Raw genomic sequence first — 27,399 nt, forward strand, 5'->3', positions numbered from 1 at the left:
CTCATCCATGTTTTCCCCTGCCTTGTTCCCCGAGTACCCTCAGGTGGGCTCAAGGCTTCTCCGCAACCCTTTGTAGGATAAGCAGTACAGAATAAGGATGGATGTTGGTATCGGAGCATTTTTATGAGTACGAGTACAAGTTATTGATCACGGTATCGGACCAATAACCGATACCAGTACCAGTATCAATGCATCCTTAATTATTATACACACTTTTGATAGTTATGTTAGGGATGCACCGAATGTTCGGCAACCGAAATTATTATAAGTGAAAAGGCAGAATAAATTTGACCGAACAATGACGTGTTTGATGACGCAACCAAATAGCCTAGCAACCAGAGTGAGACGTGCGAATGTCACGACCTCCACTTCTGGCAGCGCGCTCGGAGAGATGAGGGGGCGCGCACATGCACGAGCTAAGTGCATGAGTGGTCAGCAAGCGCATGCTCTTCGGATGTTGACAGCCGTGACATTGTTTACTGTGGACACGTGCGTTTGTTTTGTTTCTGTTCCGGAGTATTCTGTCATTAAGGGAGTAGAGTATGGAAGCAGGTAAAGACGTATTTATTTAAGGGCAGGCAAACAAATCCAAATTGTAATCCAAAAAACGTAGTCAAGACAGGTAAAGGGTCGGGCGATCGGCAAACAGGTATAAACGGGGCAAAGCAGGAATCAAAGTCGCGGTCACAGAAAACAGGGTCAAAACACAAAACAAGAAACATGAACTAGTACTATGGTCTGGAGCGGAAAAACCAGCGGGGATTAAATGAACTAATCTATAGTTTAAACTAACTAAATCCATCAAGGAACATAACATTAACAACGTATCTAACTATACTATATCTACTATAATACTCTGCGAGGTGTACAGGGACGCAAGCGGTATATATCCCCAATATAATCAGCCGAATAGAACCAAATAGAACCATTTGCTGCACTCTTGTCAATGCACTTTTGAATGCACTTTTTTGTTGTAGGCTTCGGAGTGTTACATTGTTTCAGCAGTCAGTTATAGGCCTAACATAGGCTATTCAAGGGGGGCTCAAAGATGACCACATACAAATATTTTTATTTTACTAATTTATTTATTTAAAGTTATATCGTGCCTTGTTGGTAGCCTATGCCTGCTGTAATGAAAAAAAAAATGTTCAGTGTTAAATAAATATTTTGAAATTGTAGTTTTTGTAATTGATTTTTTTTTCTTTGAAAAGCAAGACAAAATAGTAGAAAGCACATTTTGACTATTAAATTTATGCAATGGTGAAAAAATGGCAAAATAAATGGAAAAAACGTGTTCGGTGTTTGGCCTTCGGCCAAGTTTTTCATTATATTCGGCTTCGGCCAAGAATTTTCATTTCGGTGCATCCCTAATTTATGTACATTTAATTGTGCATCAACCGTTTGGAATAAATAGAAAAAACATTTTACATAAACACATAAATACCCCTACTAATTTGTACTATCAAGCTATTAGTAAACATTAACCTAATTAGATTAACTTATGTCCTGAAAAAAACAAACAACAAAAAACAAACAAAACGACAACAACAACAACAACAAAAAAAAACAGTCCTCGCTTCTTTGGTTCCACTTTGCGACTTGTTTCTAGGACGGACAGATTTGAGTGATGCACAAGGAAGAAGAGAAGGGGGAAAAAAAACCTATTTACAAACAGAAAGTTTTTGACGAAGAGCAAAAACATAATCAGCTTTAAAGCTTTTTACACCGAAACGTTTTTTTAGGTGAGAAAAAGTATTTCAGGATTCTGTGAGGAGCTGTCAACAAGCGAATGAATGTTTTTCGTCTTTAGTTACAGTCTCTTCGGTCTGAAGCTCTGAGCTTTCTAACTAGCTAGCCTGACTTAGTGTGCGAATCCTAAACGCCTCCCTACTCCCTATATAAGCGCACTATGTATCGGATGTAAACTAATGAACTGTACGCCCTATCTAGTGCAGTCTGTGAGGTGTTTAGGATTTAGCCTTTAGCCTTAGCCTTTGTGAAAGCAACCGTCTCTAGTCAACTGTATAAGAACAGCTGGGTTATAGTCAGGTGTTATAAAGGTGTTTTTTGTTGTTGTTGTTGTTGTTTTTACACTCATTGAGATGTTTAATAGCGTAATGCGTGAATTATTATTATTTTTAAAAATAATTTAGTGAAAAGTTAAAATTAGTTTAAACATCAATAATCCAACTAGGCCGCAAAACTGCATTTGAAAGAGAAACTGAAAGCAAATAGACTGAAGCACAGATTGTCCAATTACACAAATACAAATTATACAAAGGACAGACGAGAGAAACATAAGTTTATAGTTTTTAGAAACATGGCAAGTTAGTAGAGCATTACGGATTTGAAATCATGAATGCAGCTGCCTATAAAGGGAATAAAATTCTTATTCTAATGCTCAAGCCTGATAGTTTCATTGTCAAGTTGTTGATACTTGTCTTCCTTCTTTCAGGGCATCAATCCTCGATCAATCAGGGCATCAATCCACACTATACGCCTAGGATGAGTTTATGATTGAACCCGTGACCTTTCGGAGAGATCGAACCATGGCAGATGAGGAGGGCAAGCTGACGCTGCGGCGTCTGGAAGCGCCCATCCAGAAGTTCATTAAAGTGGTGATTCCCACTGATCTGGAGCGCCTTCATAAGCACCAGCATAACATAGAGAAGGCACGCACACACACACACTTACAGACATATAAAGCACATGGACATTGCTCTTGAGTGGAAAGGAGAGAAGTATGGGCATTTTATTAGACATATGCATATACAGGTGCATCTCAAAAAAATGTATATTGTGCAAAAGTAATTTTTTCCGTAATTTCATTCAAAAAGTGGAATTTTCATATATTCTAGATTAATTACATATAATGTGCAATATTTAAAGCCCTTTTTATGTTTTAATCTTGATGATTACGGCTTTCAGCTCATGGAAATCAAAAATCCAGTATCTCAAAATATTAGTATAAAGAATTTATAATACAGAAATGTCGACCTTCTGAAAAGTATGTTAATTTATGCACTCAATACTCTGTCAGTGCTTTAATCCTTTTGCATGAATTACTGCATCAGTGTGGCGTGGCATGGAGGTAATCAGCCTGTGGCACTGCTGAGGTGTTCTGGAAACCCAGGTGACTTTGATAGTGGTGTTCAGCTCGTGTGTATTGTTGTGTCTGGTGTCTCTCGTAGATTCTCTATGGGGTTCAGGTCAGACAAGTTGGCTGGTCAATCAAGCACAGTAATCCCATGGTCAGAAAACCAGTTACTAGTAGTTTTGGCACTGTGGGCAGGTGCCAAGTCCTGCTAGAAAAGGAAATCATCTCCATAAAGTTTGTCAGCTGATGGAAGCATGAAGTGCTCTAAAATCTCCTGGTAGACACTGCATTGACTCTCGACTTGACAACTTTGACTCTGTGCCTCTCCACTCTTCCTCCACACTCTGGGACCTTGATTTCCAAATGAAATGTAACATTTACTTCCATCTTACCCAGGATTGTGGTTATGTATACTGAACCAGACTGAGAGATTAAAGGCTCAGGAAACCTTTGGAGGAGTATTCGAACATTTTAAGATACTGGATTTTTGATTTTCATGAGCTGTAAGCCGTAATCATCGAGATTAAAACAAAAAAAGGCTTGAAATATTTCACTTTAGGTGAATTTTTTTAATTAAATTACGGGGAAAAATGAACTTTTCCACGATGTTCTAATTTTTTTAGATGCACCTGTTTGTGGACAACGAAGAAGAGTGTGACATCATCCAAAATGCAGATAACAGGATGAACATAATTAAATTCCTAAAGTTGTGCTTACATTTTATTTTCCACATTCTGCTTTCACACCAGCAAGCAACGAAGCAGCAGTTTGTATCACAAGCCATGTGACTCCAAACTCCAAAATCCAAACTAATGCCTCATCAGACCAGCCTCGTGCTCTGGGTTTATCCGATGCTCCCAAATTCTCAACTTTCACAACTTTATTAAGAAATATTATACTATTACCAGTGTTTAGTTAATTCAATGGCATTTGGTGCTCAAATATGTCATAATAACATATAACATGGCTTAATATGTTTTTTTTCTCTGTCTTATCACAATATCAAAATACTAGGAAACATCCACAGTTGATTCAGTTATTCCCATGAGAAGTCTGCATTTTGCAAATTGTTAATGCAGTTAATAGGAGGAAGAAAAATACAACAACCCCCCAAATAAGGGATAACAATCAGGGTTTTGCTGTTATCTCCTTAAAACAAAGAGCACAAGCTTCTTTTACCTCTCAACATTTTCAGTGATGCTCAGTGTCATACTAATGAGAAATCCAGTATAGAAGTGGAGCTAGCACGCGTTGGACTCAAATCTATAGAATGCAATGTAGCTGTACGACACATTTACACCCAGTTATGGTTGAGACGTTGGGAGAGTGGGCTTGATGGTGTTGATAGCGATGTTAGCATGAAAGTGGAAGCTTTTGAGCTGATCTGTTTGAGCCGAGTGTACAGATGAGGAGGAGATGGAGTTGGAAAGCCTAAAGGACTAAAGCGCTGCTGCAGTGGTTGCGTTTATGTAGAGATAAAGTAAGAGCTAATTGCCACTGGTGCCACTGTCAGCTGGTACACGATTGGCTTTGTGGGTAATGAAGGAAACCATTAACTGAATTGAACATGGACCAATACGTATGTTGAGGAAACCTGAAAACTCGGAATTTCATCACAAAATAAATCCTGGACGCTATTGTTGATCACATGCTAATTATAATGATTACTGTGCAAGTCTGCAGGGTGGATTTTTCCTGCAGAAAAATTAACAAGTTAAATCACAGCGTAGCAGTTACTGCACACCCGCGAGAGACAAACTGTGAGCTCCATGAGTAGTAGAACCACTTGCTGCTCAGCTCCATGCTTGGATTGTATTCTGCTTCATTTAGATGAAAGTGTTTACAAAATAAATGGATGTAAATGAAAATTCCTGTAGGTAATGCCGTGGCATACAACATATTGATGATTACTGATCCGGGATTTATTGTGGATTTACTCTGCAGTTCCACAGAAACAGCCAATGGGACAGACTGCACCAGGAGCACATCAATGCTAGTCGCACTGTGCAGGTATGATAAACACACCACATATGCTGTTCCACACTGTACAGAATGCACTTACAGTCCAGAACCACACACACACACGTATCATACAGATTGGAGCACTATAACACAGTTTGACCTACAGCATGTTATGATTTGAATTCATGTTATCAATTGCACGTGTGCATATATTCCAAGAGTGTATAACCTAGTATTTGATATAATACATGTGCCCCCACCAAGGGCTGACTGGAAAGGTGTATGGAAATGACCACTCATTCATGCCACTGGGACTGTACAATCTGAAGAAGGTGAATGGTGATGCCTAGGTAGCATCAGTGCAGACCTTTAGATCAGCCCCCCTGTAAACCAATGAGATGAGAAGGCCACCACCTAGTGGGCCAACCTCTTTTTAGACAAGGGAGCACCAGGGGAGGAGTATATGGGCATAACTAGGAATGCCTGTCTCTTCATGGAGTGCTATTGTGATCAGTAGCTTCAGGCAGAAAGACTAGGTTTTACCACACATGTTGCTCCAGAATCCTCTGCCCATCCACATTTTCAAGGCAAGGTTATTACCCAGGAATACAGTTCTCCCACTCTCTTTTGAATTGAGTGCTATGAAAAAGGCAGTCTTTAGAGAAACCTACTTCAGTTTGCCTTCCTGTGTGGGCTAATAAAAGTCTTAAGGGACTCCAGTATAAAGGTGAGATTCCAAGCCAGGCTGTTGGAGGAATGTGGTGGACAAAGTTTATGAACCCTCAATAAGACACCATTCATGGTGCTGTGATGTGTTGGTCGCCACACACACCTTCAGCACAGATGGTGACTTTCCATTGTCTAGCAGTCTCTGTAGGACGGCTAGTACTGCAGGAACTGGATCCAAACGATGCACGTCATTCATGAAACAGTTTCCACATGATAGCATACAAAGCCTGTGTATCAGGGACTCCTGCCTTCAGCAGTGTCTCTTGGACTGCTGGGTGGCAGTCCTCAACGGGCTTTTCACTCCAAGGGTAACCTGGCTGAGGGTAACACATTTTTCCGTCCAACTGTAGCTGCCAAAACATTCTGTCTACTAGTGAGAGAAGCAGCAGAAATCAAATTTTCAGAGCCACTTAAGGGACTCTGTGGTCTCCCCTCTGAATTCTTTGCAATGTGGGCAGAATCAACATTAGAGTCAAAAATGCATACAGTAGACATTGAGGCCAGTTGTGGGCCAGTGCATCCTGACCTAGTCGACTGTCCAGCCATGCGATTGAGACACACAGTTGACAGTGACTGTGTTTGGTCAACTTTGTGTTTTATGCAATGCCAAACTTTTACTAGATCTGGTGCACCCATTTTGCGTGCAGACACCATGCAACTGCCCTCATTTCCAGCTGCTTGATGTGCTCTAAACTTTCACTTGGTCTTCACATGCCTCTTGATCCTCTGTCTACCACACTGCCCCCCGGCCAGTGAGGGCATCATCTGTGGTCACTATCTCTCTTCAATTGCGCACCATTCTCAGACCACTTTCATGAGAACATCCTTATGTCTCCAGTGAGTTAGCGCACTGCGAGTCCCAGGGCCTCAAGAACAAAGTGAACATAGCTCAACCGCCATGGATCCATGACTCCTGGGCCTTGTATTATTTAATCTATAAATGCTTCCCCTAGGTGGTGTAATTAACAAATATATAATTTGTTTACAACTGCAGCTATATCGCTCTTTAGCACATGATGCCTAAAATTCTATTGAGTCCTTGTTTGACCGTACAATAGACCATGAATGTCTCATAACCTCCAGCTATTAAACTCCGATAAGATTTAAGTTATGGTTAGTGGAAATGACGCACTTGTTTGTCTAGACTCCTTGTCTATAAAGGCCAACAATTAGGTCTAGACATTTTTGATAGCCATATATTGATTTTAAGATACAAATCAGTAATGTCTGTGAGACAGCACACCATCACCCCTGTTACATTTGAAAGTTTTAAACATCTAGATTTCCTATTTTTAAATTTCTTCTAACTTCTGATGGTACGACACTTGCACATACCTTTATCAACTTGATGTCTGAACTATATTACTCCCCAGTTTTCACTGTTGTGTTCAAAGCTGACCTGCGTAATTCTACTTGGAATTAGGCTTGTTCGAAATAACGATATTATCGACCCTGCAGGATATTACGCTGCCATATCTTATGACATTTATCACAGATTATATTATATTAACAGATCTGGTAACCGTTGCGCATTTTGTGCGGGAGTGCCGCAAAACATCGGAGTACATTAGTAGAGAGTAAAGGGCTAAATGCAATGTGGCTTCAGAGCCTCTTAAGGGACTCTGTGGTCTCCTCTCTGAATTCTTTGCAATGTGGGCAGAATCAACATTAGAGTCAAAAATGCATACAGTAGACAGAGAGGCCAGTTGTGGGCCAGTGCATCCTGACCTAGTCGACTGTCCAGCCATGCGATTGAGACACACAGTTGACAGTGACTGTATTTGGTCAACCTATGCAATGCCAAAATTTACTAGATCTGGTGCACCCATTTTGCATGTAGACACCATGCAACTGCCCTCATTTCCAGCTGCTTGATGTGCTCTAAAGTCTTACTTGCTCTTCATGTGCCTCTTGATCCTCTGTCTACCACACTGCCCTCCGGCCAGTGAGGACATCATCTGTGGTGACTATCTCTCTTTAATTGGGCACCGCTCTTTTGCCTCTCTTGCTGAGACAAGGCCACATTTCTGACTGTGGTATTTGGAGTTTAATTTCAGGCTGATCCTTAATTCCAACAGGCCCAAGAGGACTACAGTTGCAGTTAACAATCTGAGCATCCTCAGCTGGAACTAGAAATAGAAACATCCCCAAACTGGATTGGTGATCATGTTAACATCTACCACACTGGGATGACAGGGTGGCTAGCATTCTCAATGAATCTAGAGTCTAGTCTTTTCTACCTATAGTGGCTAGTGTAAGTAATTTCAGGTCATTTAACCAATATAATCTTTCAGTGAAGTACAGTGGAATGCAAGTAATGATATCATTGCCATAACGCTTCATTATATATTGCTGGAATCAAGTGCTACTAATATGGCACTGCCAGTCCCAGTGCCACAAGAAGTGAACATAGTTCAACCGCCATGGATCCATGACTCCTGGACCCTGAATTATTTAATCTATAAATGCTTCCCCTAGCTGGTATAATTAACAAATATATCATTTGTTTACAGTTGCAGTTATATCGCTCTTTAGCACATGATGCCTACAATTCTACTGAGTCCACGTTTGACTGCACAGTTGACTATGAAAGGTCTCATAAGGTTTATATGAATGATGTTGTTGTTTTTGTTGTTCTACGCACCCACGGTGGAAACAAATTTCCTCTTTGAGGACAAAATAAATTATCTATCTATCCATCTATAACCTCCAGCTATTAAACTCAGATAAGATTTAAGTTATGTCTAGTGGAAATGATGCACTTTTTTGTCTAGACTCCTTGACTATAAAGGCCAAAAATAATTTTTTGATATATTGATTTTAAGATACAAATCAGTAATGTCTGTGAAACAGCACACCATCACCCCAGTTTTTTTTTTTTTTTTTTAAGTTTTAAATGTCTAGATTTCCTATTGTTAAATTTCTTCTGATGTTGAGACACTTGCACATACCTTTATCAACTTGATGTCTGCAACACTTTCTTGTCTGAATTATATTACTCCCCAGCTTTCACTGTTGTTTTCAAAGCTGGCATGCATCATTCGAAATAACAATATTATAGACCCTACATGATATTACACTGACATATCTAATGACATTTATCACCAATTATATTAACAGATCTGGCAACCATTACGCATTTTGCACGGGAGTGCCGTAAAACATCGGAGTACATTAGTAGAGAGTAAAGGGCTAAATGTTTGGTGATGTTTGTGGTGGACATTGAGGCTGTGAGTGTGTGAGAACCAGGGGCAGGGGCAGTGGTGGCTCAGTGGTCCAAGGTTCTGGGTTACTGATCAGAAGGTCAGGACTTCAAGCCCCAGCACTGCAAAGCTACTACTGTTGGGCCCTTAACATTCAACTGCTCAGTTGTATAAATGAGATAAATGTAAGTCGCTCTGGATAAGGGCGTCTGCCAAAAATGCCATAAATGTAAATGTAAAGCCACAGACAGAGACGGCGTCTCACTTGTTTTTAGTCCACTAGCCCGCAAATGTTTCTTTTGTTTTTATCTGTGGAAATATAACCGAGTGGTATAAATGCCACCCATTCAGCAGCACTCTCTTCTGACTCATCATTGTGAAGGGAAAAGACCTGAAAACATGGAAATCACCCCAACGTGGCAGCAAGTTTACCGCACTCCAACCCTGGAGCACTCAGAGAATGGGGGTTCCCCGACTACGGTCTGGAGGCGGAAATCAGGAAAGGTAACACCTGGTATGAGTTATAGCTCAAAAATCCACCAAAAGAGCAGTGATATTTTTCCCCCTGTTAAACGGGAGATGAGCCAATTTACATGTAAATCTGGAAGGATTTGTGCCTAGAACCTGATTGAGGGTTCTTCAAGAGGGATAAACAAATGACCCTTTTTTTATGTAACACTCAGAGGAAAGTGCATTCCGGCCCCTTCCTCATGCAGGAGCTCACAGACGCCCATGAGTGCCTAATGTCACTGTGAGTGATCGTGGAGAAGGAGTGTGTCATCCCTCCCACACAGAGAGTGGTCTCCTGGCCACTTTTCAAACTCGTGATCTCCTGAGGATGCAACCTATCTAGTATTTTAACTTGTACCACAGAGCTGCAAAATTCTCTAATCTGATTGGTCAGAAGGTGTTTCATTCCGGGGGGGGATTGCACTTACTTTTAACTGAGTAGATGTTTATTAAGCATTTTTGGAAGGAGTCTCCAATGGCTGTGCTTTCTAGCGGTCATATGCAACTGTGAGGTTTTGCAACCCATTAAAGTCGTGAAGGGCTTTGCAGATTCTCAGAAGCACGACACAATTCCTTTTATGTCTTATGAGCTAAAAAAAGATGCTGAGGAAGCGTCTATTTATACCTGATATAACGTAAGTGTTAACAGGAACTTGTTTTACAGATGTTCCATAACAATAACTTCTAACATCCATAGCAATAAACCTCTTTTAAAATTGGAAGGGAAAAACCAAAAAGTACAATGTGGTGTTCTTTAATAAATAAAAAATAGTAATCATTGGCAAATTGCTGCAGGATAAGAGGAATAAAACACTGTGGGGTGTACTGATAGATAGAAAATAATAATGTTTGCATCTGGCCACGTTACAGCACCATGTATTTGATTCTTTCATTATAACGGCTCGCCCGATCATGTTTTACTCCTTCATTGTTTTATTTATTTATTTATTTATTTCAAATTATTATAACCTATTATAAATGCGCTGTAACAAAAACAAACAAAAAAAAAAACACTGTAAACTTTTTAAAGTGCTAGCCATCAACGATACACTTGATCATTACTAATTTATATTGTGCAGTCTGCAGGCTTCTGCTGTAAAAGAAAGATTGTTATCCTTTTTCGGCAACTGTTGACAGGTAATGCGTGTAACTCCCTGGTGTGTTCCTTGGAGTGTGAGATGTTACTCTTGTGCCTTTTCTCTGTTCGAAATGGGCTAGACAGGCATGTAACCCGGTGTTAGAGTCTCTTAGAGTCTGTTCCAGGTGCTCAGGGAACAGGCGTGTAAGGTGTGTGTGTGTGCGTGTGTATGAGTGCGATTGTGGGCGTGTGTTTGGTATTGGTTGTGACCTTGGCACCTGGGCCGTTTCCTCTAGAGACCCCAGAGAGCTTTCCTCTGTCTACCACTGTAGGTGTATGTGGCGTAGATGGCTGATGACACACACAGATATAGTGAAGATACTGTTTAAGTGCCTCTCTGGAGAAAGAGAGAGAGAGAGATGTTGATGCAGTTCTCGGCACGTGCACACGTGCGAGAAAAATGAAAAGCAAAGTGAGTGCGTGTGCACGTATTAGGCGCTTACCTTTCGACCCCCTACTTGAGATTCTTGTCCATATGTCATTTTCTTAATGTGTGTGTATAGTACAGTATGTCTTTGTAATCGAACAGCGCTGTGTGTGTGTGTGTGTGTGTGTGTGTGTGTGTGTGTGTGTGTGTGTGTGTGTTAGTGCACATATGGCTTTAATGAGAGCACTAGAGTGGAACTGTTTGATTGGACTGCTGTTGACCCTTGACTTCTTGGCCTGAGGCTGTTGGATTGATCTGCGATCGCCATGATGTTGTTGGGGGAGTGTGTGTGTGTGCGCATGTGTATGTGTTAAAAGGATACTCCAGCATTTTTCCTCTATTTTTCCACTCTATCTATCGCTATCTAACACATCTGTAGTGTATATTCGTCTACCTACATAACGTTCAACACGTTTCTTTTCACTGAGAAAGAACAGAAAGCCCATCAACTCAAAACTCCCCTGTACCAGATGTCTAAGGGCAGTTAATGCGGCGGTCAGTAGATGTTTATGGACAGTATATTTTCCTACATCTTCCTAAAATCAAAAAGGGATTTGCACATTTAAATCTGTGTAATTTATCATTCCGGAGATGGGACTGATTTTTCAGATGGAGAGACTTGATTATTATTAAGGTAGTCCTTCAAAGTAAGCGCAGAAGCATGTCAGTTTCCACCTGAGCGCGCACGGATATCACAACACCTTCAGGAAAACATAAAAACCCTGGAGCTGCTTTGAACTATATCGCTTCAGTGTTGGAAAGTTGTGTAAAAGAACCTTAGAAGCGCTAAAGTTGACCAGTGAGATCAGAGACCTCTTGAAATCATACGTCAACCGTACAAAGTCACTAAAAGAAAATATCCTTAGAGAGAATCTGTGCGCCAAAAAAAAAAATTATCCGGTAAATGTGTTTCAGTTGTAGTTTATGCACGTCGTCTTATTGAATAAAAATAATGTCCTCCTCAATTGAGCGCGTATGTTTTTTCTGCACATTTTGCAGATTTTATTCGTATCTAGTGTTTCCATCCAGTGTTTTTTTTTTTTTAATTACATTTTATATGCGACATCTGAAAATTCACATAAAAAATACGTGGATGGAAACATAGCAAGCTATTACAAGCTACTTGTGAAACAACATTTTATAACATTTCATTGTATCGGTGTAGTAACAAGCTATTTAATAGGATGGAACATAGTTCAGGATGATGTCCAAGTGTTTGTGAATTATCTCATGAATATCTGCTGCTGGTGTCAGGGTCACGCAGTAGTATTAGCAGTAGAGGATAAAAACTAGATGACTGATGTTTCCTACAATGCTAACTATAACGGTAGAAAATAAGTAAAAAGATAGATCTGTGGGGGAAAATACACCATAATCAACCACTTCAATGAAATTTAAAAACCCATAAAATACAAACAGGGCCTTTGCCTGATATACCTGAAATTAAAATGCATAACGCACTGAATATAGCTGAAATTAAACCTGCTATAGCTGAAATGAAAATGCATAACACACCGAAGACACTTGTTCGACACCAGCCAGCTTGTGTTCGCGTTCTAGTTAAAACACAACGCAGGGTAAAGGAACACACGTCTGTCGAAATTACGCACACTATGAGTGAACAGAGGTTGATGGACTTGGTCTTGCCCGAATTTAACCACATTTGAAACGTAAAAAAAATAGAAATGAGCACATCAAACACACTTCCAGAGATGGGACTGCGTTATCATGGGTTCTCTACATGTAAAAAAGTGTGCTGGGTTAAAAATGTAACCCAGTTTGGGTCATTTCTGTAACCCTCTGCTGGGCCATTGGGTTAATTTGACCAAAAATGACCCCAAAATTGATCCATTGACCCAGATGCAGGGCTTTGAATACATTTTAATAATTAAAAATATTGTTTAAGAAATGAATGGGACTTCTGGAATATATTTAGTTGTTTGCTGTAAATTTATTTTAGCAGCTTTTTCAAGGATTACAGCTAGTTTGCTACACGGCATGCGTAACATTTATTTTATATTACTCTTTAAATTATGTTTAATACATAAAACTGAAAGGTTAATGCAGTATTTATTTTTGTTAAACCCCTTGAATTAAAGCTGAACGTCTACACTTCAATCTTGATCGCTTCATTTCAGATCCATCGTGATGGTGTACGGCGGCGAAGTTATGAAATTGTGTTGCCGTCCAAATACTTCTGGACCTGACTGTAAATCAGACGAAGTGGGTAGACCGTGCATGTTAACATTCTCTTCTGTTCTGTTCTCTCTCTGCAGCAGTTGCGCTCTAACCTGCGCGAGATGGAGAAGTTGTGTCAGCGTGTCCGCAGTTCCGAAGCACCTGCGCTGGAGAAACTCGTCCAGCCAATCAGAGAGCGCGCCTCGGTCGCCACTCAAGACTTCCTGCGGCTTCATTCGGACTCTGTCAGTCACCCGGGGCCACACCCGGAGCAGACCGACAGCACAGACACTCACGCAGTCTCCGACTCAGCATATAGTACGTGCGTGACGTGCGTTATGGGTTCGGGAGATGTCATCAGTGTTTTTTTTGACGTTGCCGTGGAATGTGCGATTTTTCAGGTGAAGAAGAAGATGTGGGCGGGGCCGAGTCACCTGTCACTCAGTTCCAAGTTCATTTACCCGCCATTCCAGCTGAACAGAACGCCGCGGAATCCTGGGACTCGTTAGAAGAGGTGCAGAATACACACATACAGACTGTGGAAAACGCAGTAACATCTATGTCTCAGTGTAATGAGGTTGTGTGTGTGTGTTTCCTCAGGATCTATTGGAGCTCAATGGGTTAGTGAATGAGTTCTGCTCCCTCGTGCATGTGAGTATCAGTTCCTCTAAACTGCGTGTCAGTATTTTTTAAAGTGTGTGTTTTAGTGTGTGTGTGTCTGTGTGTGTGTGAAGGGTTTGATAAAATGTAGTGACAGAAACGTTAAGGGTTAGCAGGAGCTGTCAGACAGACAGCCTCTTGTCTTCTGAGAGCCAACAAGAAGGTATTGATCCCATCAAAGTGGGCACGTGTGTGCGCGCGCGCGTGTGTGTGTGTGTGTGTGTGTGTGTGTGATGGAGCAGAGACACAGACGTCAGTGACAGTCCGTCAGCCATGCGCTAACCAGCAAGGATTAATGAGAATCTGGACGATCTACTCGCCATTATCACCCACGTGTACACACACACACACACACACACACACCGTACATGCTCTGTTAAAGTTGAAGCTCTATATTGGCCAGCCTTCAGGAAAATAAAGCTGCTCTGTTTTCTGTGTAAAGTCAGAATGATTACTGTAAAAAGTAACCGTTTCGATTCAGTAGCTTAGTCATTTTGCATTAAAGATAATAGATTAAAGATGAGAGATTTTACGTTCGAATTTACATCTATCGAGTCTCATGTATCAGCCTCATAGTAAAGTCGTTGTACGCGCTTTTGTAAGCCAAACCGAACTAAACATTTCCGCTAAAATTCCCGGTAACTCTGATTTTCTTCATACTCACGATGTGCACGCCGATCGGCCGTAAATTACCGAGCGCGTTCAGGGAGCAGCTGATTTGCATTCAGCGACACCCACAAAACTCCATAAAAGGTTAAGCTCTCAGAGAGCCGAAAACAACAAACTGACGCCTAAACCGTGAACAAGCTTTTACAGGGTGCCATTTCTTTTGTTCAAAATGAACTTCTGAATCTACAGATTCATGTTATTTCATTAACGTGAAATTAACAGCAAAATTCCCGTTAAGTCACTGAAATGAATAAGCCGTTAAACAGTGTCGGCGGAATCCGTATATAAAATTGCAGTAACTCGTCGGCAGTTGTAGGATTTGAAGCCGATCAGTCGAGGTTCGCATCTCAGGGGCTGTCGTTAGATAACAATGTTTTTTTTTTGGATTTTCATGAATGTATAACCTTTTTTGAGTCCCTCTTTGGGGGGTGGGGGGGAAGTATTCAAGCAACATGATAGTAAGAATCGCACATCTCTTGTGTAAATGCTCTTGAGAACGATTTACGAATAAATATGTGCGTGTCACTGAGTTGTTCAGGAAAGCTGTAAAACAAACACAAAATAGCTCAGACATATAGAGCCGAAAGTGCACCCTGGAGGGGTGTGTGTTTGTGTGTGTGTGTGTGTGTGTGTGTTTCAGTCTTCTCCTGGGTGTCTCTCCAGGTTGAGAGCAGACGGTGCTGATTAGTGCATGGTCCTAAGAGACTACGAGAGGAAGAAAGGAAGAGTTCATAGAGATCGGTGTAATTAGTTTAATAAGGTCTGCTAAGTCTCACTAAGCACTTGAAATGTTTATAATGGTTCATATTTGACTGCAATTGTGACACAGGGTGAACATTAGATGATCATACATTGGGAGTTTATATCGCATGTATATTTTTCATAAGGAAGGAAGACCCAGAAAAGGCCAAATCATGCAGTTATTATTTTTGTATTATTAAAACGTTCACGTTTCAGAATGGTTCAATCTCAAATGGCTTCCTCTACACTGTGTACGCTCACTACGTAGGGTGTAAGATAATAATTATAGGTGCTACCTGGTTAAACCCAGTTAAACAAATGAGACAAAAATATCATATTTGGTCATTTATTTATTTATTGAGGAAAATGATCCAGTATTAAATATCCGTGAATATCAAAAGTATGTGAACAGTATCGGTTTTGACCCCCTTGTGTAGCAATAACTGCAACTGAACGCTTCCGGTAACTGTTGATCAGTTGACCTGCGCTTCGACTTGGTCACGTTGACACGTTTAGGTCATTCCTCAGTACAGAACAGCTTCAACTCTGGGATGTTGGTGGTTTATAGATATATAGAAAATGACTTCTAAAGGGTTCACAAACTTTCAAGCATCACCGTATGAAATATCACTTTCAGTGCAAATACTTTGGTCATTTTTTAAGATTGAGTTATATGTGAAAATAAAGTGCGCTGTACACGAGATGCGTTTAGTTAAAGGCCATTTTCTCTACCTCATTTCCATAAAAGAGTCATCTTAGCCAATCTGTTTCAGATTTTTTTTTCTTTTCTATTTGCGTTTTCTTGACAGAACAGGTGGGTGTTTGTGTGTGTACACATGGGTGTGTGAATTTCTGATGCGTCTGCAGGTTTCTTTTACACTTCCAGGTGTGTGTGTGTGTGTGTGTGTGTTGAGGGTGTAGGATGTTGGAAAAAGTGTGTGTCTGACCGCAAACATAAGCTTTGCATCGGTAAATAGCGCTCCCTGAGTGTCACACCCCCCCCATGGGTAAAGGCTCTGTGCTGACTGACAGCAACACTGGGTACAGCACACACACAAAAACACATACTCGGGTGGAAAATACCTTAAAAGACTTGTATGCAGATTATGAGGGGCAGAGATCAGGAGAAATACTGTGGCGCGTGTGTGTGTGTGTGTTTAAATATACACACACTCACACACACACACACACACACATTTGGCTGGGTGCTGATATAATCTGATCCATTCTGGAAATTACCTGAAGACACATCTCTAAAAGATGCCTCTATCAAATACATACTTTCAATTAGTTCTGAAATAGTTGAAAACACACACACACACATGCACACACAGCACAAATAAAGGCATAAAATAAAGGATTGCAGGATGGCAAATTAATTCAGATTTAACACTACACACACACTGTGAGTGTGTGGTTTCTGTGTGCAGCGATTACTCTGAGCTCACGCTGATTGAGACAGAGAGACAGCTGCCACTCTTTGAATATTTCATAAGGTTTCTGACCGACTCCCAGCCCCCTGGCCCCTCCAGTCCCCCCTCCTGCCCCAACACACACACACACACACTGCTGGTGGTGTGTCTGTGGGGTGTGGGTGTGAGAGCAGGGCCAAGCTGTGTGTGATGGGGCAGGAGGGGGAGATCGGCGAGTGATATCGCTGTGGCTTTGTTAAGTGTGTTATGGGTCAGACCTGGGTTTAGTGCAGACTGAGGTTAAACAGATGTGTCAGGAGGGAAAAGCCCCTGTGGTTCATTCTAATTTGTATAAATTATTGATGTATATTAGTCATAAGTCGTGCTGGGTGATAGGACGATATGGTTCTGATATTGGGATGAATTACAATGCGATAATGTTTTCTGTATGTCAGTAACACTGATACTCGTATTGGCGCTACATGAAATATATTTTTTGTGCATAGTGTCCCTATGAACATGCCATTCTCAAACCATTAAACAAAAAGCTATGTGGAATAAGTAATAAATTACTAAATAAAGTGGCCTGACGTTAAGCGTAGTTACTGTTACCAGCCAGAAATTCATTATTTATATTATGAACTATGTTTACCAAAAACAAGGTCTCTGATACTACAGATTATATTTAGTAAAGAACGACGTGCCGTACCTATCCTTTTATAGTTCTATTTAATGTTGTGGAATATCCGAGGAACAAATAATTTAGTTCCTGCACCTTAGTCCCATGCAGTTTATCAAGAAACCAGATAACTAAAATTCCCCTTTCCTGAAGACTTCCCCATACAAAGCACTGAGTCCTTCCATTTGTGTTATATAACCCTCTCCTTATAGAAAGCTTAACAATATCAATGATTACATGTTTTTTTTTTTTATTTGTTAAATTGTGTGTGTGTGTTTTTTTTAATAATCTGATAATTAGACTTTGAGATTTTGCTAGAACTGCCATACTCGACCCTACCAGAGCTAAGTTATAGAAAATGAAACACCAATGACCAATCACAATCCAGAATTTCGACAGTGCTGTGGTATAATGTCCAGTAAAGGTACACATTTTATTCTCATAAGATGAGTCAGCCTTCCAAAAGAAATACTTAAAAAAAATAAATAAATAAATAAAAAATTAAAAAAAATTTATTAATGACATTTTTAAATTTGGGGGTGTCATTTATAGCATATGCAAAGCATACTGTCTATCGTTATAAGATTAAAAAAATATATATACATACGTATGTATATGTATATATATGTGTGTGTGTGTGTGTGTGTGTGTATGTATGTGTATGTGTGTGTATATATATATAATTGTATATGTGTGTGTATGTGTGTGTATATATATATATATATATATATATATATATATATATATATATATATATATATATATATGTGTGTGTGTGTGTGTGTGTTTGTATGTAATATGCATGCAATATACATGCATATAAGGTGTAATATTTTATATTTTAATATAAAACACCCATCTATAGGCTTTAGCCTAATGTTAATGTTTCTGTTAGATAATTGCTTGTATGTATGGGATGGAGTGTGTGAGAAACATGCATGAGATTTGTTTGCATTTCCGAAGTCCATAACTTTGTCTTCTACCGTCTCGTCTCAGGCTCAGCAGGAGAAGATCGACAGCATCGAGGCCAACGTTAGTGCAGCGTCGACTAACGTGGAGGAGGGAACACGCAGCCTGGGGAAGGTGAGGAGAGAGAGGCAACTCCCGCTGGGGGATCGATCTCACTTCAGCCCCCTGCTTCAGCCAAGGCCTAGCAACTCCATCGGGTCATCGATCCACACCGGCGTGCAAGGAAGTGGCAATTAAGAGCATAAGGAGGGCGGAAGAGGGCGGGAGGAGCGGAGAACGGGGGGAGACGAAGGCAGAGAGGGTTCGCGGGGTTGGTAAAAGGCGTGCAGCCAAGGGAATCGATGTGTGTTGTGTTGGCCTCTCGCAGAGAGTCGATGAGTGTGTGACTGTGCGAGTGAACAGAGGTCTAAAGGGTGGAAAAGAGTGTCTAAAGACTGCTTTTGAGCTCCAGCTGGGGGTTCAATACACATGCGTGCACACACACACACACACACACACACACACACACACACACACACACACTGGAGTTGTAAGAACAGTGAGAAGAGGAGAGTTAGAACTGAAGTATATAGTGTGTGTGTGTGTGTGTTGTATTGATCCAGTTAGAACTGAAATATGTCGGTGTACAGAGTTGATGTGGTTCCATTAAGTACTGTGTTTCAGTTGTGTGTTTAAAGTGGCTTCACTTCTGGCTCAGCTGAAAGGAACAGGAGGAGGTATATGCACACACACGCCCACACCCTATATACAGTCATGTGAAAAAATAAGTACACCCCATGGAAATTGCTAGTCCAAATATGTCATAAAAGCCAACAAACATTTGATCTTCTTATAAAACAGTGCCTATTAATAAAGGTGATACAGATTTTTTTACATCTCACATTACAAAATTAACATTTTGTAATAATTTTCATGATAATAATAATAATTTAAATGAACAAAAAACAGATCAGTCACATGGAAAAAGTAAGTACACCCCTACATTTATCACACCTTCAAATCCATAAAATTAGAATCAGGTGTTCAATATTGGGTGTCAGTGATTAGAACCTGCTCAGGGAGTACAGGTGGAATCTGTTTTATTTATACCCTTCTCATATCTAGTTTCTGGTGTTCCCTTTGCTATTGAGGTGTGTGGTGTCATCATGCCAAGATCTGAGGAGTTCTATAAGGCCTTCAGAAAAAAGGTTGTGGATGGCTATGAGTCTGGCAAGGGATTTAAAAAGAACTCCAAATTATTTGAAATACATCCTTCCACTGTAAGGAAAATAATGGCGCAGATTTCAAACAACTACTACTTTTGCCAGGACTGGACGACCCAGCAAATTCAGTCCAAGAGCAGACCGTCTGATTCAAAAAGAAGTCTCAAAGAACCCCAAAATTTAATCATAGGATCTGTTAGTAATTCTTGTAACTGTTGGTATCAAAGTGCATGCTTCTACAATCAGAGAGATTGCATGAATTTGACCTGCATGGGAGGCGTGCCAGGAAAAATCCATTGTAAGACTACAGTTTGCCAATGAGCATATAGGCAAAAACCAGGCCTTTTGGAATAATGTGCTCTGGACAGGCGAATCAAAGATAGTGCTGTTTGGCCACATTAACAGCAGACATCTTTGGCGCAGACCAAAAATGGCTTTTCAGGAGAAGCACCTCATACCATCTGTGAAGCACGGTGGTGGAATTGTTATGGTTTGGGATGGCTTCTCTCCCTCAAGGTCTGGACAGCTTGCATTAATTGATTCAACTATGAATTCTGCATAATATCAAAGAGTGCTTGAAGATAATCTGAGGCCATCTGTCCGAAAGTGACCTTTCAACAGGATAATGATCCTTAGTACACCAGCAAATCCACCAAGGAATGGTGCAAGAAGAAGAAATGGAGGGTTATGGAATGGCCTAGTCAAAGCCCGGATTTGAATCCTATTGAAATGTGGAAATGGGCAGTACATGCAAGAAAACTCTCGAACATCTTACAACTGAAAGAATATTGCATGGAAGAGCGGTCACAAATTCCAGCAAGCTTGGTGGACAATTATGCAAAACGCCTAGAAGTAGTTATTTCTGCCAAAGGGGGCAATACTAGCTTTTGATGCCAAGGGTGTACTTACTTTTTACCACAAAAGTATATCACTTCTATTTACAGTATCTCACAAAAGTGTGTACACCCCTCACATTTTTTATAAATATTTGATTATATCTTTTCATGTGACAACAGTGAAGAAATGACACTTTGCTACAATGTAAAGTAGAGAGTGTACAGCTTGTGTAACAGTGTAAATTTGCTGTCAAAATAACTCAACACACAGCCATTAATGTCTAAACCGCTGGCAACAAAAGTGAGTACACCCCTAAGTGAAAATGTCCAAATTGGGCCCAATTAGCCATTTTCCCTCCCCGGTGTCATGTGACTTGTTAGTGTTACAAGGTCTCAGGTGTGAATGGGGAGCAGGTGTGTTCAGTTTGGTGTCATTGCTATCACGCCCTCATACTGGTCACTAGGAGTTCAACATGGCACCTCATGGCAAAGAACTCTCTGAGGATCTGAAAAAAAGAATTGTTGCTCTACATAAAGATGGCCTAGGCTAAAAGAAGATTGCCAAGACCCTGACACTGAGCTGCAGCACGGTGGCCAAGACCATACAGCGGTTTAACAGACAGGTTCCACTCAGAACAGGCCTCGCCATGGTCGACCAAAGAAGTTGAGTGCATGTGCTCAGCGTCATATCCAGAGGTTGTGTTTGGGAAATAGACGTATGAGTGCTGCCAGCATTGCTGCAGAGGTTGAAGGGGTGGGGGGGTCAGCCTGTCAGTGCTCAGACCATACGCCGCACACTGCATCAAATTGGTCTGCGTGGCTGTCATCCCAGAAGGAAGCCTCTTCTACAGATGATGCACAAGAAAGCCCGCAAACAGCTTGCTGAAGACAAGCAGAGTAAGGACATGGATTACTGGAACCATGTCCTGTGGTCTGATGAGTCCAAAATAACCTAATTTGTTCAGATGGTGTCAAGCGTGTGTGGCAGCAACCAGGTGAGGAGTACAAAGACAAGTGTGTCTCGCCTACAGTCAAGCATGGTGGTGTGAGTGTCATGGTCTGGGGCTGCATGAGTGCTGCCGGCACTGGGGAGCTACAGTTCATTGAGGGAAACATGAATACCAACAAGTACTGTGACATACTGAAGCAGAGTATGATCCCCTCCTTTCGGAGACTGGGCCGCAGGGCAGTATTCCAGCATGATAACGATCAAAAAACGCACCTCCAAGACGACCACTGCCTTGCTAAAGAAGCTGAGGGTGAAGGTGATGGACTAAACCCCATTGAGCATCTGTGGGGCATCCTCAAACGGAAGGTGGAGGAGCACAAGGTCTCTAACATCCACCAGTTCCGTGATGTCATCATGGAGTGGAAGAGGACTCCAGTGGCAACCTGTGAAGCTCTGGTGAACTCCAACCCCAAGAGGGTTAAGGCAGTGCTGGAAAATAATGCTGGCCACACAAAATATCGACACTTTGGGCCCAATTTGGACATTTTCACTTAGGGGTGTACTCACTTTTGTTGCCAGCGGTTTAGACATTAATGGCTGTGTGTTGAGTTATTTTGAGGGGACAGCAAATTTACACTGTTACACAAGCTGTACACTCTCTACTTTACATTGTAGCAAAGTGTCATTTCTTCAGTGTTGTCACATTAAAAGATATAATCAAATATTTACAAAAATGTGAGGGGTGCACTGACTTTTGTGAGATACTGCTAATAAAAAGCTAATATTCCTTGTGTTTTTTTTCTGGTATATCAACTTTATTAATAGGCACTGTTTCAAAGACGATCAAATGTTTGCTTCTATAAAATATGTCAAAAAAGCCAACAATTTCCATGGGGTGTAGTTATTTTTTCACACGATTGTAGCTCACTTTTTAGAAAAGAGCTCTTTTCCACTGATGCAGTAGTTTGGTGTTCACGGAAGAGGTGGGTCTTTACCCGTTTTTTGGAGATAGTGACAGATTCTGCTGTCCGGATTGAGGTTGGAAGTTTATTCCACCACTGAGGGACAGTCAGTTTGAAGGTTCTGGAAAGGGACCTCATGCCTCGCCCAGGAGGCACTACCAGGCACCAGTCGCAGGTTGCGTGAGGGAACATAAACTTGAAGGGGAGTGTTGAGGTAGGGGGTTGCTGTTCCAGACAAGGTCTTATACGTGAGCATCAAGGGCTTGAATTTGATGCGATCAGCTAAAGGAAGCCAGTGGGAGGGAGATGAAGAGGGACGTGACATGGGTTCTTCTGCGCTGGTTGAAGATAAGGCGTGCTGCTGCATTCTGAATCATCTGAAGGGGTTTGATGGCACTGGCTGGGCGGCCCGAGAGCAGTGTGTTGGAATAGTCCAGTTTTGAGCTTGGACTAGTAGCTGTGTAGCCTGTGTAGTGAAATACGGTCTGATTATGTTCTCAAAGCAGTAGAGTTAGCAGCAGCTTGTGAAATCTTCTACATGTGATATTTGTGTCATGCATTAGGAAACCCTCATATCTGATACATCTGATTGCATAATGGCTCGGCTGTTAAAGGTTTACCGGATATTTCCTGAAACAGCACGCTATAGTCAGTGTCAGTGGAAAAGGGGTGTCAGAGTTGCATCATGGCTCATCAGGTCATTCGTACGTAGTTCTGCTTTTCCTCTCTCTCTCTTCCTCTCTCGTTTCCTTCCCCTCTCTCTCTCTCTCTCTCTCTCTCTCTCTCTCTCTCTCTCTCTCTCTCTCTACACTGGTGGTGTTGGTAATTAGGTGCTTCTGAAGATGGTGAGATGAAAAGATGAGAGGAGAATAAAGGTGCCATTTCATGGGTGCCTCTGCCTTAAAGTTAAACATGGATGAAATTAGCTGTGTGTGTGTGTGTGTGTGTGTGTGTGTGTGTGTGTGTGTGTGTTATATCCTCATTCTAATTAGTGTTTTGGCTGATCGTTTTCTCCTTTCACCCGATATCACTTAATGTAGCAGCTCAGGTTTGATCTTCAGCCATCCAATTCAACCTTACTTTATTGAGTGAGATATAGTGTACATGCGCACACACACACACACACACACACACAAAAAAAAAACAACCCATAAGTCTTCAGCTATAGTTTTTGACAGACTGTCATTGATGGCTACACCTAAAAACCACGCACACACACACCTACACAAACCTGATTGCCTATAATGAGCCTTTGCTGGTTCAGAAATCTGAATGATCCCAATAGCTGTTATTACGTTCAATCGGAAGAAATAACAACGTATACAATATTTCTCCGAATATAGTTTAGAAAATAAGATTTCCTAGCTCAGGATATCATCAGTGCATAGTTTCACACGTTCTGTCAGTGTCTCTGTGGGTTTCCTCCCACAAACAAGTCCGTGGTTTGAAGAATCTTAAATTGCCCCTAAGTATAAATGAGCGTATGAATGTGTGTGTGCATTGGTGTGTTCCTGCCTCACACCCGGTGTTCCTGGGATAGATTCCAGAACCAAGATAAAGCTCAAGATAAATGACTAAAAATAAGATTTTGTCATTCTACACTAACGTCGAGGCAATATCATGCATGAGAGACTACAATTAATGCCGTCTCAGGAATATCCAGGCATTGCCTGTGGATTCAATGTGGATGAGCTGTATGGAGTCATATCAGTAAATAAAAAAATTAAAACAATATTCATATTTAAATTCTATACAAGGATTTCTCAAATGAAAAGTAATGCATTCTTGATTAAGTTTTTGAATTAAAAAAGTAGTGGACTGACTATGGTGTACACTACTATACACTTTAATCTAATGGCGCCCCTGCGTTTGTGTGTGTAGGCAGCGCGTTCGAGCCTGGCAGTGTTGCCTGTAGCAGGTGCAGTGATTGGCACCGTCTTGGCCGGTCCACTCGGATTGCTGGCGGGATTTAAAGTGGCCGGCGTGGCAGCCGCAGTGGGAGGAGGCTTGCTCGGCTTCGCTGGAGGAAACCTCGTCCAACGCAAGAAGAAAGAGAGAGTGGAGTCGCAGCTTCAACGACTCGACACTAAGCAGGGACACGAGCATGTGCAATGACACCTGCTTTTGGTAGGGAGAGCGGAATCCTGTACCGACACGTTTCAATCACCTCAACGCTGGTATTTATACTACACTTAAGAGTATTAATGCTCCTCTCTCAACTCAGTTGCCTTGAATAGACTGTTTTTGCACCAAAACAACCATTTCCAAAGAGTGTGTAATAGTATATAATATCTGCGTTATTGACGTGACTGTGCCATATGGCCGAGGTAAAAAAAAAAAAATATCAGAGGTCTTTTATTGATCGAGGTTGTCCAGTTCGCAGACGTCAGAGATCACCAGGGTGTCATTGGTGTTGGAGTTATGACTGATGAGCTCGAGTGCAACACAAATTGTACACTGAAGTGTGTGGCTATGAGCAAGGAATCATTCGCTAAAATCAGGCAAATATGATACGACAATAATAGTCAAATAATCACAAGTAGGCCTGTCACGATTTTTGAGTTACGATTAAATCATCCGTTTGTTTAAATCAGATTAAATCACGGTAACACCATATTTTAACTCTTCTCAGTGAAAAGTTTTGACCTGTGAACTATTTGCAACGGTTTTCTTATTGAACTTGTAACGTAGCCATTTTTTACTAAAAAACTTGTAGATGAAGAGAATGTTACATTACTTGACTTTACATTTCTGCTGTAATACAGTTTCATGTCCAAAAAAAAACAAACAAATAAACAACCAACAAACATAAACAGAAGTTCAATTTGCATACGAATAGCTATTCCTAAATCAGTTGAGCGACGACTGTGCATTATTACACTACAGTTATGGATATATGTGGCATAAAGTCAGCAGTTACATTGTTAATCATCAGTTTTACGTTAGTGACAGGCCTAATCACAATATTTATTTAAATGGACTCGCACTACAGAGCCGGTCTTCACACAGGGTCCGAACATACGCTTGAACTCCGCAGTATTTAAAGTGTGAAATGTGCTTACACAGATTTCGCAAGAAAGACATCAACAACCTCCAGACATGTCAAATTTACACCAAATGATAAGTAACAGCATTGTTTATAACACGTTTAGCATTGCAGTAAAATTGTGTAAATAATGCGGGTGGGTAACTAACATTGTTTCAGAGTGTTCAGAATCGGGATGTAACATTATACAAATTTATTACAGTTGAAAAGTCAAATCTAAGCTACTGTCGTTTGTTTAAACCCAGTCGTTAATGCCGAGACCATCCAATCTGTTTAAGCTTAAGTCTATTGAGCCATGTAGAAAGTTCTGGAAAATGAATTAAACCGTGTTCAGTAATGTTCATGCTGGGATTTGGATTTTTTTAATTCTTGCTCTATTTACGAATACTAAGGAGTTTTGCCGTCCAAGTACAGAAATTTGACGTACTAATCAGTGTTTTTAAGTCGATTTTTACATATTTACATCTTCGAAACGGTGAATCAGCATCGTGTTATTTCTGGTAGAAGTCACACGTTAGTATGGTTACACGTCTGCGGTGGTAACAGTCTATAAAAGATCGACGGAGACACTATTTACGGAACGAGGCTCCAGTGTCGGCGCTTTGTAACAGTCAGGACGTTTTCCCGCTACAGGAAAGTCTTCATGACTCCTTTGTGACATGACGAGCTGTGGGGTTTTTTGGGTCTTATTAACTTCCGGAGAGAGAAAAACTTTTAGAAAGAGAGACTGGTGAGGGAACGACATTTTATAGCTGCTATAATGTAAATGATAACTAACTTGTCTCGTAGAGAAAAAAAAAAAGTAAGTATAAATGGATAAAATAACATTCAATAATAAATTGAAATGTGAAATCGTTGGTCAAGTGCTGCGGTATAAGTAGAACAAACTATGCAATATGCTGTTATTGGAAAAGACCACTCCTCTTGGTGCGTCAGCATGCACACCAACACCCCATCGTTGATTTTTTCTTCTTCTCTTTTTTGGTGTGTTTTATTCTGTACTGATTGATTTAGGATATTGATGAGACGCAGACTCCACTCTCGATTCCACCACCGTAGCTTTTTTTTTTTTACCCCCAATGTTCAGATCTCAACTCTGTTTTGAATATTTTCCACAGTGCAATTTTGTCAAAACGTTCAGATCATATGACTGACGAGGATCTCGCCGAACTCTGGAGCTTAAAAGCTTGACGTGAAGCTGCTTTAGGGCTTTGATGACGAAGGCCACCAAGAAGCCAAATCTAATACAGAAATCAATTCACAGTGGGGTCTCCTCAAGCACAAACAAAATTTCAATGTTATTTGATTAAAGTCCTGTAGGAACCGGGGGAAAAACTGAACAATGACCTTTTTGGCTTTTTATCGATCCTTGTATTTAGCGGAGAATAAAATGGAATTGTTTACAGCTCGGTGCTGGCTGGAGTTTGTTTGTATCTTTAATGTGCAGAGTGGCTGGATGCTAAGATCATAATAATAATAACAATAATAATACATTATTAATATAAGTTTATAGTTTATATTTAGTAAGAAGTATGTATGGAGACAAGTCTCTCTGTCAGCATGAGATCCTTTTTATTTAACTTATTTTTCATTTTTTTGACATTTGAAACATCTAATGACCCCAAGCTGGGGTTATGTTTTTTTGGGATATTTGGGGAAGCCCCACAGAGACACAGACCTGATTTGAGCTACATGTTATCCCCCTACGCCTTCCGCGCAACTCACACAGGACTTCCCCTGAGTGTGTGTAGATGGGCAACTGTGTCAGCTGTGTGTGTGTGTGTGTGTGTGTGTGTGTGTGTGTGGCTGGATGGAGCGTTTTCGACTGTATGAAGGGAGGGAGGGAGGGAAGGGTTGGGGGGTTGGGTACAGGGGGGGGAAGTCCCAGTGAAAACACTGACCCGACTCGTTCCTGCGTCCCAGACACCCCACGCTTTCCACTATCACGCAGAACGGAAAAGCAGACCATCCGAGCGCCTGGTGCGTGTGTGTGATATCATCATATCGACTGCAGTGACGGCACGGGTTTC

General features: G+C 41.0%; 1 protein-coding gene across 2 annotated transcripts; it reads left to right on the forward strand.

Moving 5' to 3' along the window:
* Positions 1-1,622: 1,622 nt before the first annotated feature.
* stx17 (syntaxin 17) lies at positions 1,623-26,774 on the forward strand. 2 transcript variants are annotated; one of them, XM_017453251.3, is made up of 8 exons: positions 1,623-1,742; positions 2,456-2,672; positions 5,042-5,107; positions 13,343-13,562; positions 13,646-13,758; positions 13,845-13,895; positions 18,402-18,488; positions 24,205-26,774. In XM_017453251.3, the coding sequence occupies exons 2-8, from the start codon at positions 2,514-2,516 to the stop codon at positions 24,436-24,438; spliced, it is 930 nt and encodes a 309-aa protein (XP_017308740.1). In that variant the 5' UTR covers positions 1,623-1,742; positions 2,456-2,513; the 3' UTR covers positions 24,439-26,774. The 2 variants fall into 2 exon arrangements, with proteins under 2 accessions (XP_017308740.1, XP_017308741.1); XM_017453252.3 differs by lacking the exon at positions 1,623-1,742 and adding an exon at positions 1,974-2,060.
* Positions 26,775-27,399: the final 625 nt, after the last annotated feature.

Source organism: Ictalurus punctatus, chromosome 23 (genome assembly GCF_001660625.3).
Source record: "Ictalurus punctatus breed USDA103 chromosome 23, Coco_2.0, whole genome shotgun sequence".
NCBI classification, from domain to species: Eukaryota; Metazoa; Chordata; class Actinopteri; order Siluriformes; family Ictaluridae; genus Ictalurus; species Ictalurus punctatus.